Consider the following 15,942-nt stretch of genomic DNA (forward strand, 5'->3'; position numbering starts at 1 on the left):
GGGTGGGCTTACTACCCTACCCACCACAATCAGTCTGAAGAAGGGTCCAAACCTGAAATGTCATCTGTCCATGCTCCCCAGAGATGCTGCCTGACCCACTGAGTTACTCCAGCACTTTGTCTCTATTTTTACAATTAATGTAGGAATATGCACATTCACATAAATTATGTTCCTGTATTCATAATATTTGTTCTTTTATTCTTTTATTAGCTTAGCAGAATAGAATAGAAGGGTCCCGAAACAGACCTGAAACAGATATGATAGTGGTATTTCAGATGCTTTTGATAGGCACATAAATATGCAAAGAATGGAGGGATATGGATCCCATGTATTGTTTAAATCGGCATCATGTTCAGCACAGACATTGTGGGCCAAATGGCCTGTTCCTGTGCTGTACTGTTCTATGTTCTCATATCCATCCATTGTCACCTATCCATGTTCTCCAAAGATGCAGCCGGGCCCACTGAGTTACTTCAGCACTTTGTGTCTTTATTTTGTCTACTGTATATCTTAGATCATCATACTGTACACATGGAAGATGGCCAGTGGAGGCGTGCATGCGCTCTGACTCACACACACATACATTTCTTGAGGTCCTCTGAGGGAGCGCTGTATGTATGTATTTATGTATGTATTGTTGATCTGTGTACCATTGTATGTAGCACGTTAGTACCTGCACTGATGTAAAGCACTTTGGTCAACGAGAGTTGTTTCTAAATGTGCTATAGAAATAAAATTGACTTGACTTGACATGCACGCTCACATACACACTCACACAGCACTTAGACTCATGCACACACGCTCGCATGCACAGACTCGCAGCCACACACTTGCACGCGCATACACACACTCGTACGTACACAAGCACACACATGCTCAGATCCCTTTGAAGACCTTTGTAAAAGCATGAATGAGAACAGTGATGTCTGTGTGCAGACCACTGCAATCCATGAACATTGCAGCTCTTTGCAAACCAAGTTGTGTGTTTACCAGATCATCGGGCCAGTGTGGTTGAGGAGGCAGTACATGATGGAGGTGGTCAGATGAGTCCTGGGCCACATGAGAAAGAAAGAATAATCATTCACCCAGTTTGGTTTACAAATAATGTCTTTACAAGTACAAATATGGCACAAACATGATGAGCTCTCTTGAACCAATAGGTACATATACACATACAAACGTCCACAAGAACTTACATATCAATACTTACACAGTATATGTTTATTCTTCTATCCCACCCAACAGCAAGGATATAACTAGAAAGAAATTCAGAACATATGAGAACATATTCAGAACACCCAGCTTCCTGCAAAACTCTGTCCCCTACTCCCAATTCCTCCGTCTACTCCGTGTCCAAGATGAGGTGTTCCACACTAGAACATCCGAGATGTCCTCATTCTTTTGGGAATGTGGGTTCCCCTCTTGCATAATAGATGAGGCCTTCCATCCCATCAGCCATCGCATTCAGCACACAATCCTCCAAAATTTCCACCTCCTCCAACGGGTTCCAAACCACCCCCTCCCCAGGTACCTTCCCATCCACCCGCTGAAGATGCAACACCTGTCCCTCAACCTCCTCCCTTGACTCTGTCCAGGGACCCCAACAATCCTTTCAGGTTAGGCAGAGGTTCACTTGCACCTCCTCCAACCTCATCACATCAAGATGTGGACTCTTATACACCGATGAGACCAAACACAGACTGGGCGGCACAGTTTTGCGGAACGCCTTCGCTTAGCCCGCCTGAACCAACCTGATCTTCCAGTTGCTGGACACTTTAATTCTCCTTTCCATTCCTACACAGACCTTTCTGTCCAAGGTCTCCTCCATTGTCAGAGTGAGGCTAAAAGCAAATTGGAGGAAAAGCATCTCATACCTCACTTGGGCAGCTTACGGCCCAGTGGTATGAATATTCATTTCTCTCACTTCAGGTAGCCCCAGCATTCCCCCTCTCTTTATCCTTGGTTCTTAGTTTCTTTCTCCAAAATATTCCAAATGGAATTTAAACTGGAGGTGGTGAAGGGAGGGATTAAGCCAGAAAGGGTTATTGGGAAGAGCTACTTTAAATTTAGTTGCATCTGGTTGGGTAACTATAGTTGGGTGGAGATTATTCCATGCTTTAATTGTGCGTGGGAAGAACAAATTGCTGTACACATCTATCCCTCCCCCATCTAAGTCGCACTAGCTTCTCATTTTCACCCTACAAACAGCTTACAATGGCTTGTTTCCTTTATCATCGTTACTTTTTTGCATATCTTTCATTCATTGTTCTTTATTTCTCCAAATCACCGTCTATATCTCTCGGAGGTAGACAAAAATGTTGGAGAAACTCAGCGGGTGAGGCAGCATCTATCTCTCATTTCCCTTATCCCTAACGAGTCTGAAGGGTCTCAACACGAAACTTCACCCATTTCTTCTCCCTGTCGTTACTCCAGCTTTTTGTGTCTATCTTAGGGATATACTTCACTGATTCAAGGATACTTTCTTGTCACATGTGCTTAGGCACAGTGAAAGACTTTGTGTTTGCAGACAACCCGGTAACATCATACAGCAGACCTCACCTAGGCAGTACACAAGAATCGCCAGATGTCTGGTGCCGACAAAGCTACAAGAGGGTTCACCGAACAGTCTTATCTTCTGCTCACAGTGGTGAACCAGGTCTGTCACTGCATGTGGCAGCAGGCGACCCCCCCCCCCCCCCCCCCCCCCACTGGGTCCCCCCCTTTGTTCTTACCGCGGCCACCCCACCCCCCCCCCCCCCCCCGGGTCCCCCTTAGTTCTCGGCGGCAGCCCGCCGGGTACCCCCTCTGATCTTGGCGGCCGCTTCGTTCTCGGCGCATCTATCCCCCTCCCCCAGTCCCCTTTTCATTCTCCCGGGTCCCCCTTCACTCTCGGGCCCCCCCCCCCCCCCGGTGGGTCCCCCCTTTGTTCTTAGCGCGGCCCCCCCACTTGCATTGGAGACTGTGCCTTTGAATGATGGTGTCAGGTTGAATCATTGACCCTGTATAAGAGGAAATCTTAAAGCAGTTGTCTTCTCATCCTTCCCCCATCTGGCCAAATGAGGGCAAACCATTAAGTAATCCAGTGAAAGGCTAACACTTAAGATGGACAGCCTCTTGTGCCAATGAGGAGAGTGCTTTTAGAGATGGATGGAAAGACACCGAGGTGAGGGTAAATAAGGGCAATATCTAAGATGTGGTGCTTACTTATTTTTATGCATCTCCACATAGGTACAGTCACAGATTTCATCACTTCGGCCCTCTGCAACAAAAACAATTCAAACTTGATTATCTAACAAAAAATACACTTTTTGCCTTAATTTTGTAATATCCATGTCAATATCATTTTAATATGTGCAGAGTTCAGTAAAGCATCACTGAGTTTAGTTGCATTCCAATAAAGTTCACATTTGCTAATACATTATATTAGCTTCATATCAGTCTATTGAACGTCATTAGACTTTAGAGATACAGTGTGGAAACACGCCTTTTGACCCACCAAGCCTGGGCCGACTAGCAATCACCCCGTTTACCAGCACTATTCCACACACTAGGGACATTTTACAATGACAATTTACAAAGCCAATTAACCTACTTAACCTGCATGTTTTTGGAGTGTGAGAGGAAACTGGAGAATCCGGAAAAAACCCATGTGGTCACAGGGAAAACGTAATACTCCGTGCAGGATCGAACCTGGGTCTCTGGCGCTGTAAGGCAGCAACTCTGTGCTGTGCCTGTGTTCTCTTGTAAGCTTGGCTGTAGTCCCAATATTCCACTACTTCATTGCGGACATTGGACTTCTTCTCTATCACTAGAACACTATAATGCCATAAGACTATCTTCAGCACTGGTGTTTTTCACTTTGCACTACCTCTTGTATCTCAATATGTGTGACGATAACAAGCCAATACCAATAAATATGCCTAAAATAAAATCGTTTGGCCAATACCTCACAGAAAGTTATGTTCAAGTGAAGTCTTGTGGTGGTGAGTGATTGTATGTTGGAATTTAGTTTATTTTTGAAGGATCGTACACTCTGTTCACATTTTTATTCATATCCTTAATAAAGTTCTATGCAGCTTACAGCGACACAAGAAACTACAGATGCTGGAATCCCGAGTAGAATACAGTTCTGGAGGAACTCTGTTCTACATCATGGGCCCGGAACTCAATTAGATTGGGGCGTAAGATCTGAAGAAGGGACCCGACCCGAAACATCACCAATCCACGTTCTCCAGAGATGCTGCCTGATCCGTTGAATTACTCCAGCACTTTGTGTCCTTAGAAAATGAAGCCTTAGTAAGGGATTGATATTCACTGCCAGTTAACGTAACCATCTCCTTGATAAATTGTATATTTTCTGCCTACATTACTGTACAAACTCGATCCATTGTAAACAAACATTTTGTATCAAGGATTGAAATAACGGTTTTTACCTTTTTTCAATATTTTCAAGCAGTGGCCATTATTATGATTCCAAATCTTCACACATCCATCTCTTCCTCCTGTGATCAATCTACGGTGTAAAACAGGTTACAGGTATCAGAGGAATCAACAGGTAACACAATTCCACATGGTGGAAAAAGCCTTTAAATGTACCTCGATACACGTGACAATAATAAACCAAGCTAAACTAAACTCACCTTCTCCCACTGTCATCAAAGGTCATGCAACAAATGGCAGCACCACCGTGGGCTCCACTAAACTCAAACGCAAGGTTCCCTGTGTCCAGGTCCCAGACTTTGATCACCTGCATGGAAACACAAATAGAACATAGAACATAGGACAGTACAGCACAGGAACAGGCCATTTGGCCCACAATGTCTGTGCCATACACAATGCCAAGCTAAACAAATCTTCTCTGCCTGCACGATTAATGTAGCTTTATTTTATCATCATTTTAGTTCCGTTTTAGTTTCACTTTAGTCCAGTTGTAGTCCAGGCAGGTGAGAACAGTGTAGAAGGGACATGTTGATCGGTGTGGACATGTTGGCCTGAGGGGCATATGACTCTATTGTTCCATGCTGTATGACTCTAGTTGTAATTTAGTTGTGGTCTATAGAGAACAGCATGGAGACAGGCCCTTCAGCCCACACCGACCAATGATCACCGGTAGACTACACATTAGGGGCAATTTTACAGAAACCGGTACCTCTTTGGAACGTGGGAGGAAACTAAAACACCCAGAGAAAACCCACACAGTCACTGGGAGAACGTACAAACTCTGTACAGACAGCACCCACAGTCAGGATCGAACCCAGATCTCTGGTGTTGTATGGCAGCAACTCTAATGCTGTGCTATATTTACCCATGGTCCATATCCCTCCATTCCCAGCATATCATGGAGCAGAAAACATAGATCAGTACAGCACAGGAACAGGCCCTATGGCCCACAATGTTTGTGCCGGACATGATGCCCAGTTAAACTGATCTCATATCCCTCTATTCCCTGCATATCAATCTGCCTATTTGATCTGCATCCCTCTATTCCCTGCATGTCCAAGAGGCACTTAAAAGCCTCTTAAATGCCACAATCATATCTGCCTCCGCCTCCACCCCTGGCAGCGCTTTCCAAGCTATGGCCTCTAGTCTTTGACATTTCCACCGTGGGATAAAGGTGCGACTGTCCGTTATTTAAATCATTGCATATTTTAATTAAGCTAGCAGATCCACCATTGTACTTCTCAAGACAAGTTGTAGGCTTTTGGCATTCTGTTCCATTTCTTAAATTTTCCAAAACTCTAAGTTTAACTTTATTAATAATAGTATTTCTCTGCCAGTCAGGGTCCCGATTATAGACGTTGGGATGTTATGTTACTTCATTCCTGAGCGTTTGAGTTACCAAACCAGGCTGTGATGTAACCAGTCAATATGCTCTCCACCGTACACTTGTAGAAGTTCAAGAGAATATTCGCTGACATGCCGATGAATATCCTCAATCTTCTCAGGAAGTAGAGGCGTTGTTGGGTTTTCTTTGTGACCCATGTGCTGGATCCAGGACAGATGTTCAGAGGTATGCACGCCCAGGAACTTGCATCTTTTGACTCTCTCAATACTTCTCACTTATATGTTTGTAGGCCCATGTACTTACCGATCCTTCTGAACAGCTGATGACCTGTCGAAACTCCCTGCAATAAACGCAGCAAAGGGCCGGCTCTTTGTGGGAGATAACGTGGTGCGGCTGAGGCTGAGGTCTGTAGACAGTGGAGAAAAGAAACAGACTCAAGTCCAGTCACCATAACGAGATTCTGGTCAGTACAGGCACTTGAGCTACTAAATGCACTCGTGATTCCTGCCACCTGAAAGGGAGCAAGATCTTTTTATATCCTTGGAAGGTCCAAGTGGAAGAAACAAGGAACTTAAGAGTTCAAGAAGGAACTGCAGATGCTGGAAGATCGAAGGTACACAAAAATGCTGGAGAAATTCCACATCTAATACGCCGAATGCAGTCTAACCAAAGTCCTAAAAAGCTGCATTACGATTTCCGAATTCATATTCAATGCCCCTAGCAATGAAGGCAAGCATACCATATGCCTTCTTTACCTCTCTATCTACTTTCATGGAGCTGTGTGCTTGGACCCCAGATCCCTCTGTACATTGGGTGCAGGAAAGTAGATTTCTAACATTTTTTCTGAGTACAAGACCAACGTTCCTTCCATTGATAGACACAAAATGCTGGAGTAACTCAGCGGGGCATGCCATTCCATCTCTCCAGAGATGCTGCCTGTCCCGCTGAGTTACACCAGCATTTTATGTCTATCTTTGGTTGAAACCAGCATCTGCAGTTCCTTCCTACTCCCTTCCTTTGACTCCATCTACACTTCACACTGCCTCGGCAAAGCCACCAACATAATCAAGTACAAGTCTCACCCTGGTCATTCATTCTTCTCCCCTCTCCCATCAGGCAAGAGGTACAGAAGAGTGAAAATGCATTCCTCCAGAATGAGGGACAGTTTCGTCCCAGCTGTTTTCAGGCAACTGAACCATCCTATTAACAACAGAGAGCGGACCCGACCTCCTATCTACTCCATTGGAGTCCTTCAAACTATCTTTAATCTGACTTTACTGGACTTTATCTTGCACTAAACACGATTTCCTTTATCCTTTACTGTAATCATATATAGTATTTTCACTGGTAGGATAGATTGCCAGCAAAAAGCTTTTCACTGTACCTTGGTACAAATGAAAATCACAAACTGAACTAAACATTACATCTCAGAATGTTCAACTCTGATCATTTGCAGTCCAAAGGTAAAATGTTGTCAGTGGAGGGGCAGCTTAGAACACCAAAATATTATAAAGGTCTCTGGCATTCAAGACAGCAACTCTACCACTGCACCACTGTGCAACCCTAGTATTCTTCAAAAGGAAATTAGTAACGCTGTGAGATGTTTTTGTAACGGGGGCGGCGCAGCTGAAGAGTTGCTGCATTACAGCTCCAGAGACCCAGGATCGATCCTGACTATGGATCCAGTCTGTACAGAATTTACACTGTCTCCCTGTGACCACATGGGTTTTCTCTGGGTACTCCGGTTTCCCCCCACACTCCAAAGACATGTGGGTTTGTAGATTAATTGGTTTATGTAGAATTGTACATTGTCCCTAGATTGTAGGATATAACTAGTGTATGGAGGGGGGATCGCTGGTTGGAGCGGACTCGGTGGGCTAAAAGGCTTGTTTCCACGCTGTATCTTGGATCTGGGGTCCAAGTACACAGTAGAGAGTTGTGAGTCTGTGGAATTCTCTGCCTCAGAGGGTGGCGGAGGCTTGTTCTCTGGATTCTTTCAAGACAGAGCTAGATAGAGCTCTTAAAGATAGCAGAGTCAGTGGATATGGGGAGAAGGCAGGAACAGGGTACTGATCGGGGATGATCAGCCATGATATTGAATGGCGGTGCTGGCTCGAAGGGCCGAATGGCCTGCTCCTGCACCTATTGTCTGTATCTCTAAGCTAAGCTAAATTTCAGGGACTGATCTGCAAGAGTTGTGGTAGATATGCTTACTGTATCTTGAGGTGCAGCAGGGCGATGGAGTCTGCAGCAATGCAGAGTGCTTTGATCGCTGGAATGTAGAGGCTTGTGGATATATCTCCTTTAATTCCACTGACTTGCTGGTTAGCTGTGTACAGGCAATATTGATCCTCAGTATCCCAGATCTAGGAACAAATAAATTGAGTATTTTTATGACATGGAATTCATGTTCATATATTCTAGGAGCAGAGTTACGCCATTCAATCATGGCTGATCGATCTTTCCCTCTCAACCCCATTCTCCTGCCTTCTCCCCATAACCTTTGCCACCCGTACTAATCAAGAACCTGTCAATCTCCGCCTTAAAAATATCTATTGCCTTGGCCTGAATGTGGCAATGAATTTCAGATTCATCACCGTCTGACTAAAGAAATTCCTTATCTCCTTTCTAAAGGTACGTCCTTTTATTCTGAGGTTGTGGCATATTTCTATCTGTGGGGTAGAAAATGTAGAATAGATCATTGTTAGCTGGGAGAAGGCAACACCAAAGCAAACAGAGATAAACTGTACTCAGAGACAGTTGGGCTGGTCAGAGAACTGGGAAGGGGGAAGGATGGAGAGAGAGAGAGAGAGAGAGAGGAAAAGCAAGGGTAACTTGAAGTTACAGAAGTCAATGTCCATACCGCTGGAGTGCAAGCCGCTGTTCCTCCAATTTGGGCTTAGCCTCACAGACAATGGAGGCAGCCCAGGATAGAAAGTTCAGTGTGGGAATGGGAGGGGGAACTAAAGTGTTTAGCAACCGAGAGATCAGGTAAGTTTAGGTGGACTGAGCGAAGGTGTTCAGCAAAACGATCGCCGAGCCTGCGCTTGGTCTTGCCAATATATAGGAGTCCACACCTGGAACAGGAGATACAGTAGATGAGGTTGGAGGAGGTGCAAGTGAACATGTGTAAAATGTGTATCATATGTAAAATGGGTTCAATGTCGGTGGCCAGTTTGACCCAGTGGATCTTCAACCACACATGGCAAAAATTCTGGAAATTATAGTTATTTGTGTGCATTATAGAGTCACAGTCATACAGCATGGAAACAGGCTATTCGGCCCAACATGTCCATGCCTACCAAGGTGCCCCATCTACATTTGCCTGTATTTGTCCCATATCCCTCTAAATCTGGGGAAAAGGTTCTGACTATCTACCGTATCTATGCCACTTATAATTTTATAAACCTATTAGGTCTCCCTTCTGATGTTCCAGAGAAAACAATCCAAGTTTGTCCAACCTCTCCTTATATGCGACACATGTTGCAGGAGATGGCTAGTTTAGTTTTAATTTTAGTGTCTAGATTTTACAAACCTTTACAGTGTTGTCAGTGGAGACAGAGAAAAGTTTATTTTCATCGGTGGAAATGGAAAGAAAGCAGATCGGGGCACAGTGACCTCTCAAAGAACCGGTAGCTTTCCTGTAAACCAACAAATAAGATAAGAGGCACTGAGCACACAATATGATAAATGCAGCCCTTTATTTCAATATGCAAAAGGAAACAAAGTGCTGGAGTAACTCAGCAGGGCGCAGCACAGTGGGTGGTGGGGTGAAGCAGCGGTAAAGCTGTTGCCTGACAGGGCCAGAGATCTGGGTTCGATCCTGACCTTGGGTGTTGTCTGTATGGAGTTTGCACGTTCCCCCTGTGACCGCGTGGGTTTTCGCTGGTTGCTTCAGCTTCTTCCCACACTAAAGATGTATAGGTTTGGAGGTTAATTGGCTTCGGTAAAAAAAATTGAAATTGTCCCTAGTGTGCAGGATATTTTAGTGTATGGGGTGATCGCTGGTTGGGCCAGACTTGGTGCGCCAAAGGGCCTGTTTTCCCGCTGTATCCCTTATCTAAAGTAATAAAAATATTTATTTATTGCTCATATTCTATGTCGCTCTTCTAGGGAGATGCTAACTGCATTTTGTTGTCTCTGTACTGTACACTGCACAATGACAATAAACTTTGAATCCGAATCTAAATCTGAAATATTACAGTGATAGAATCAATTGTACCCATGCCCAGACCAATTACATTAGTTTAGTTTCACTTGTTATTATTGTCATGTGTACTGAGGTACAATGAAAAGGTTGCAGATCTGGAGAACATGCATAGGTGACAGTTCATAGAAACATAGAAACATAGAAAATAGATGCAGGAGTAGGCCATTCGGCCCTTCGAGCCTGCACTGCCATTCAATGTGATCATGGCTGATCATCCAACTCAGTATCCTGTATCTGCCTTCTCTCCATACCCCCTGATCCCTTTAGCCACAAGTGCCACGTCTAACTCCCTCTTAAATATAGCTAATGAACTGGCCTCAACTACATTCTGTGGCAGAGAATTCCAGAGATTCACCACTCTCTGTGTAAAAAATGTTTTTCTCTTCTCAGTCCTAAAAGATTTCACCTTTATCCTTAAACTGTGACCCCTTGTTCTGGACTTCCCCAACATTGGGAACAATCTTCCTGCATCTAGCCTGTCCAACCCCTTAAGAATTTTGTAAGTTTCTATAAGATCCCCCCTCAATCTTCTCAATTCTAGCGAGTACAAGCCGCGTCTATCCAGTCTTTCTTCATATGAAAGTCCTGACATCCCAGGAATCAGTCTGGTGAACCTTCTCTGTACTCCCTCCATGGCAAGTTCGAGTCGGACTCTTCTTCAGAATCGTTATGATACTTGTAACGGGTCAACTGACGGTATACCGATCACACAACTCCCAGCAGGCCACCGCAGCAGACGCCTCCCAGGGGGCCGCAGAAAAGCTCAGTGGTGGAACCTCGCGGCTCGGTGGAGCCTATACCTGGGTCGATGGAGCCTCACGGGTCGACCCACAGTCAGCAGTGCGGCGGTCGATGAGGGCGCCAGTCGGGATCAGCGATCGTTAAGGGCACCTGCAGTCGAGGACGGGCCACGTGGGAGCCGGAGGACACGCCGCCGGGCACAAAGGTGGACCCGGGGTGGGGGAACGCCATGGGGGGGGGGGGGGGGGGGGGGGGGGGGGGGGGGGGGGGGGGATAACAAAGGAGGACTACGGGTGCTGTCTGTACAGAGTTTTCTTTCTCCCCATGACCTGCTTGAGTTTTCTCCGGGATCTCTGGTTTCCTCCCACACTCCAAAGGTATACAGGTTTGTAGGCTAATTGGCTTGGTAAAATTGTAAATTGTCCCCAGTGTGTGTCGGATAGTGTTAGTGTGCAGTCTTTCAGGAGTAATTCAACGTTCCTATATCTCTCATAGTCTCTCCTGATTCAATCTGACAATCCACGATACAAGTCCTGCGTCCTATATTGAGCCTTCCTACAACAAAACAATGCAGCAGATAAATAATTCAATCATTGGGCGGTGGAGTTGCTGTCTCACAGCGCCTGACACCCGGGTCCAATCCTGACGACACGTGCTGTCTGTGTAGAGTTTGCATGTTCTCCCTGTGACCGTGTGGGTTTCCTCCGGGTGATCCAGTTTCCTCCCACATCCCATAGACGTGCGTTTTTTAGGTTAATTAGCTTTTGTAAATGGTCCCCAATGTGCAGGATAGAACTAGAGTACAGCTAATCGCTGCATCTCTAAACTAAACTAAAATTAAATTCAAGTAAAATTAAGCAGCAGAGGACATAGGTTAAAGGTGAGAAAGGAAAGATTTAATTGAAACCTGAGGGACAACGTTTTCACACAGGGTATATTTTATTTATTATTTATTTATTTTATTTGTTTATTTGTTCCGAACAAGTAAAGACATAAATAGGAATAAATAACAACAACAAAATCGAAGTAGTCAAACAATTGGACATTCCAGGCATAATTTGCAAAGCAATGAAAAGCATAAAGCAAAATTTAAATGTCCAGCACTTTTTCTTTACAAGCTCGAAAAGGAGTGAGAAGAAGAATAACTATATGAAACAAGCTGCCAGAGGAGTTAGTTGAGGCAGGGACTATAGCAACATTTAAAATGCTTTTAGACAGGTGCATGGATAGGATAGGTTTAGACGGATATGGGACTGATGTAGATAGGGCATCTTGGACGGCATGGACATGTTGGGCCAAAGGGTCTGTTTCTCAGTAACTCTAGAACAAGATATTAGTTGGAGATTTCATGTCAGCCTTAGTTTAGTTTAGTTTATTGTCACGTGTAACCGAGTGAAATGCCTTACCCAGGAACATAAGGGTTCCACATCCGCACCATCCGGTCCATGCCTCCTGTAACCAGCAAGTTCTTCTTCTTGCACAAGTCAAACGTCTTCACCCCTTTGTGCACACAGAATACAGACTGGTCACACTCCATCCTCTTCTGAGCAACACAAGGACCATGACATTTAGTGGTCTTCCCCTCTTTCCAGCATTCTCTCATCTCCTTCATCTGTTTCTCCAGGTTTGTGGTCCCAGTGGTACAGCCTTCGGTGGATCAACAGAGGAAAGATAAGGGAGCGAGGCAACAAAACATGGAGAAAATAAATCTGAAGTCTTAGAATCAGGTTTAGGCTACACAATTTTGTCAAGAGTGTTTTATTGTCAAATGTCCCAAACAGAATAATGAAATTCTTACTTGCAGCAACACAACAGAATATGTATACAAACAACTAGAGTGGAATTGATTTGTAATCCAGCCTGGTAACATAGAACTGGTATAAACGGGTAATCGATGGTCAACATGGACTCTGTGGGCGGAAGGGCCGATCACATGCTGTAATTTTCAATTAAAAAAAAGCCCAGGGACAGACTATTTGGCCCAGGATATCCATGCCAAACATGATGCCAATCTCTTCTGCCTGCCCATGATCCACATTCTTCCATTCCCTGCATAAGATCATAATACAATGCTGCCTTACAACACAATGCAACGCCAGAGACCCGGGTTCGATCCCAACTATGGGTGCTGTCTGTATGGAGTTTGTACATTCTCTCCGTGATCTGTGTGGGTTTTCTCCGATCCAGACGTACAGGGTTTCACTGGAGAAACTCAGCTCAGCATCCGGAGGAAATAGGAATGTTACAGGCCGAAACCCTTTTGTAGGTTAATTGCCTATTTCCTTTGCACCCGCTGAGTTTCTCCAGCTTTTTTGTGTACCTTCGATTCTCCAGCATCTGCAGTTCCTTCTTAAACACAGGTTTGTAGGTTAATTGGTTTGCTAAATGTAAACATTGTCCAGTACTGAGTGATGCTCTACCTGGAGCTTTTCAGCGTACTACATCCAGATCCAGAGACAAAGGAGCAGAATTAGGCCATTCGGCCCATCGAGTCTACCCCACATTAGATCATGGCTGATCTATTTTTTCCTCTCAACCCCATTCTCCTGCCATTGCCCCATAACCTTTGATGCCCTTACTAATCAAGAACCTGTCAAACTCTGCTTTAAAAATACCCAATGACTTGGCCTCCGCAGCTATCTGTGGCAATTAATTCCACAGATTCACCACCCATTGGCTGAAGAAATTCCTCCTTATCTCAATTCTAAAGGTATGTCCTTTTATTCTGAGGCTGTGCTCTCTGGTCCTAGACCACCTCTCCATGTTCCCTCGAGATGCTGCCTGACCTGTTGAGTTAGTCCAGCACTTTTTGTCCTTTTCAATATCCCTCCATTCCCTGCATACCCATGTGCTTATCAGTAAGCTTCTTAAATGCCGTTATCGTGTCGGAAAAATCATGATTACGAGAATAGAATACGCTCGGAAGTGTTTGCCATGTTTGATGTTACTCAGAGCAGGAGATATACCTACTGTTAAAGCTGTGAACTAAACCACTACAGAAACAGAGGGCAGCACAGTGACGCAGTGGTAGAGTTGATGCTTTACAACGTAAGAGACCCTGGTTTGATCCTGACCTCGGGTACTGTCTGTGCGGAGTTTGCACGTTCTCCCTGTGACTGCATGAATTTTCTCCGGGTGCTCTGGTTTCCTCCCACATCCCAAAGACGCACAGGTTTGTGGGTTAATTGGCTTCTGTAAATTGTCCCTAGTGTGTAGGATTGTGCTAGAGTACCGGGCGATCATTGGTCGGCGCAGAGTCGGTGGGCCGAAGGGCTCGTTTCCACAGGGCTTGTATGTCCAAGTAAAATCTAAAGTAAAGAAATATTAGGTTCAAAAATTCATTTACCTATTACCAAGGCTGTGGCTTCGTGACTGGAAGCAGTTATGACTGAGGTGATGGAGTCATAATATTTCAGCTGCAAGAAAAAAGATGCTCGGTGAAATATAAAAATGCAGAAAAGCGGAGAAGACTAAGTGAAGTGAAGTAAATGCAACAGATATAGACTCATAATTCATGGAGAGGACTAGGCAATGCAGAGACTCCCATTCCATCTGCATGACTGATATTAGCAAAAAAACTCATTTCTCATGATTCGATCTTTTTAAATTCTGGCATGAAGCTGACATCATTAATCAAACAACTTTTGAGATTTCATAAACCAACCCACATCTTTTAAAGGGATGACTGAGTTTTCATAAGTAGCTTAAATAATAACTGGGGACAAGGTGAAAATGTTAGTAGAACATAAAAAAGGTATAGTGTGGGACAGGCCTTTCCACCCACAATGTCCGTGCCGAACATAATACCAGGACTATCACTTACCTGCCTGCACATAATCTTTATCCCTCCATTCCCAGCATATCCATGTGCTGATCCAAAAGTCCCTTAAACGCCACTGTCGTATCTGCCTCAACCATCAACCCCAGCAGCGTGATCCAGTAACACACCACCCTCTCTGTAAAAAAACTTGCCCTGCACACCTCCTTTCAACTTTACTCTGGCACGTTGTATTTTGTTCCTTGTTCTCCAGAGATATTGCCTCACTCACTAAGTTACTCTAGCACTTTGTGTCTTCTTAAAAAATATATAAACCAGCTTCCGCAGTTCCTTGTATCTCATTTCAACTTTCCCCTCTCGCCTTAAAGCTTTGCCGAACAGTATTTGATAAATACTGTCCTATTTACTGTCTTATTTACTATCCTTATAAAATGATGTGAGGCATAGATAGGGTAGACAGTCAGAACTTATTTACCACCCTGGCAAATAAATTCCGACTGTCTACCCTATCTATGCTTCACATCATTTTATATACTTTCCTAAAGAGTACCTCAACACTATAAGCAGATAGCAGTCCATTGGGACCAAACTTTTGTTCCGCTTTGGGTGTTAGTAGGGTTAGTTCTTTCATTTGTTTTGAGGTACTTTAGAAATAGAAAAGTCTTCAACCCTCAAGTAACCCCAAAGAAACTCAAACCCCCCCCGATATCAAACAGACCAGACTTCCCACCGTTGGCACTATCCACGCTTCACGCTGCCTCAGAAAAGCAGCCAACATAATCAAAGACTTGTCCCACCCTGATCAATCCTCCTTCTCCCCGTTCCCATCAGGCAGAAGATACAGAAGCTTGAAAGCGCGCACTACCAAACTCAGGAACAGCTTCTTCTCCTCTGTTATCCAGCTTCTGAACTGTCCTTCCCTAAGATAGAATACTGTCCAATTCACCTCTACTCCATTGCAGGCATTTGACTTTGTCCATGAAACTGATACACTTCAATGCTCAGAACTATATTCTACACTCTGTATCTTCCTCTTTGCTTTATCTATTGTGCTTGAGTTTGACTTGCATTTATGTATGTTATATATAATAGTTTGATTGCAAAACAAAGTTTTTCACTGTACCTGGATGTATGCGACAATAATATACCTAAACCTGATCTGATATCTACTGTCGAACCAGATACAACTCAATCACGTGTCATCTTGGTGCAACTGAACCAGACCGACCATGCAAATCACCCAACCTCCATAGAATGAGATTGGGTTATATTGCTTGGGGCACAGATACATCCACATTCAACGCTTTCACCCACGGCTCGAGGGCCTGAGCTATAAGGAAAGGTTGGGCAGGTAAGGACTTTATTCCTTGGAGTGTAGAAACCCGAGGGGTGATCTTATAGAGATTTACCTTGGCTTAGTTTAGTTTA

At 44.4% G+C, this 15,942-nt stretch overlaps 1 protein-coding gene across 2 annotated transcripts in view; it reads right to left on the bottom strand.

Annotated features, from left to right (window-relative positions):
* Positions 1 to 15,942, bottom strand: part of wdr95 (WD40 repeat domain 95) — a 74,609-nt gene that overhangs the window by 22,342 nt on the left and 36,325 nt on the right. For both annotated transcript variants that reach the window (XM_055636870.1, XM_055636869.1), the window contains 10 exons: positions 14,083 to 14,152; positions 12,143 to 12,383; positions 9,321 to 9,426; positions 8,000 to 8,151; positions 6,089 to 6,191; positions 4,641 to 4,747; positions 4,434 to 4,513; positions 3,205 to 3,259; positions 1,211 to 1,256; positions 991 to 1,050 (listed from right to left, as the gene is read on the bottom strand). In XM_055636870.1, the coding sequence (XP_055492845.1) occupies positions 991 to 1,050; positions 1,211 to 1,256; positions 3,205 to 3,259; positions 4,434 to 4,513; positions 4,641 to 4,747; positions 6,089 to 6,191; positions 8,000 to 8,151; positions 9,321 to 9,426; positions 12,143 to 12,383; positions 14,083 to 14,152 (1,020 nt within the window). The remainder of the gene's footprint in view (positions 1 to 990; positions 1,051 to 1,210; positions 1,257 to 3,204; positions 3,260 to 4,433; positions 4,514 to 4,640; positions 4,748 to 6,088; positions 6,192 to 7,999; positions 8,152 to 9,320; positions 9,427 to 12,142; positions 12,384 to 14,082; positions 14,153 to 15,942) is intronic.

This window comes from Leucoraja erinacea, chromosome 6 (genome assembly GCF_028641065.1).
Source record: "Leucoraja erinacea ecotype New England chromosome 6, Leri_hhj_1, whole genome shotgun sequence".
Lineage (NCBI taxonomy): Eukaryota > Metazoa > Chordata > Chondrichthyes > Rajiformes > Rajidae > Leucoraja > Leucoraja erinaceus.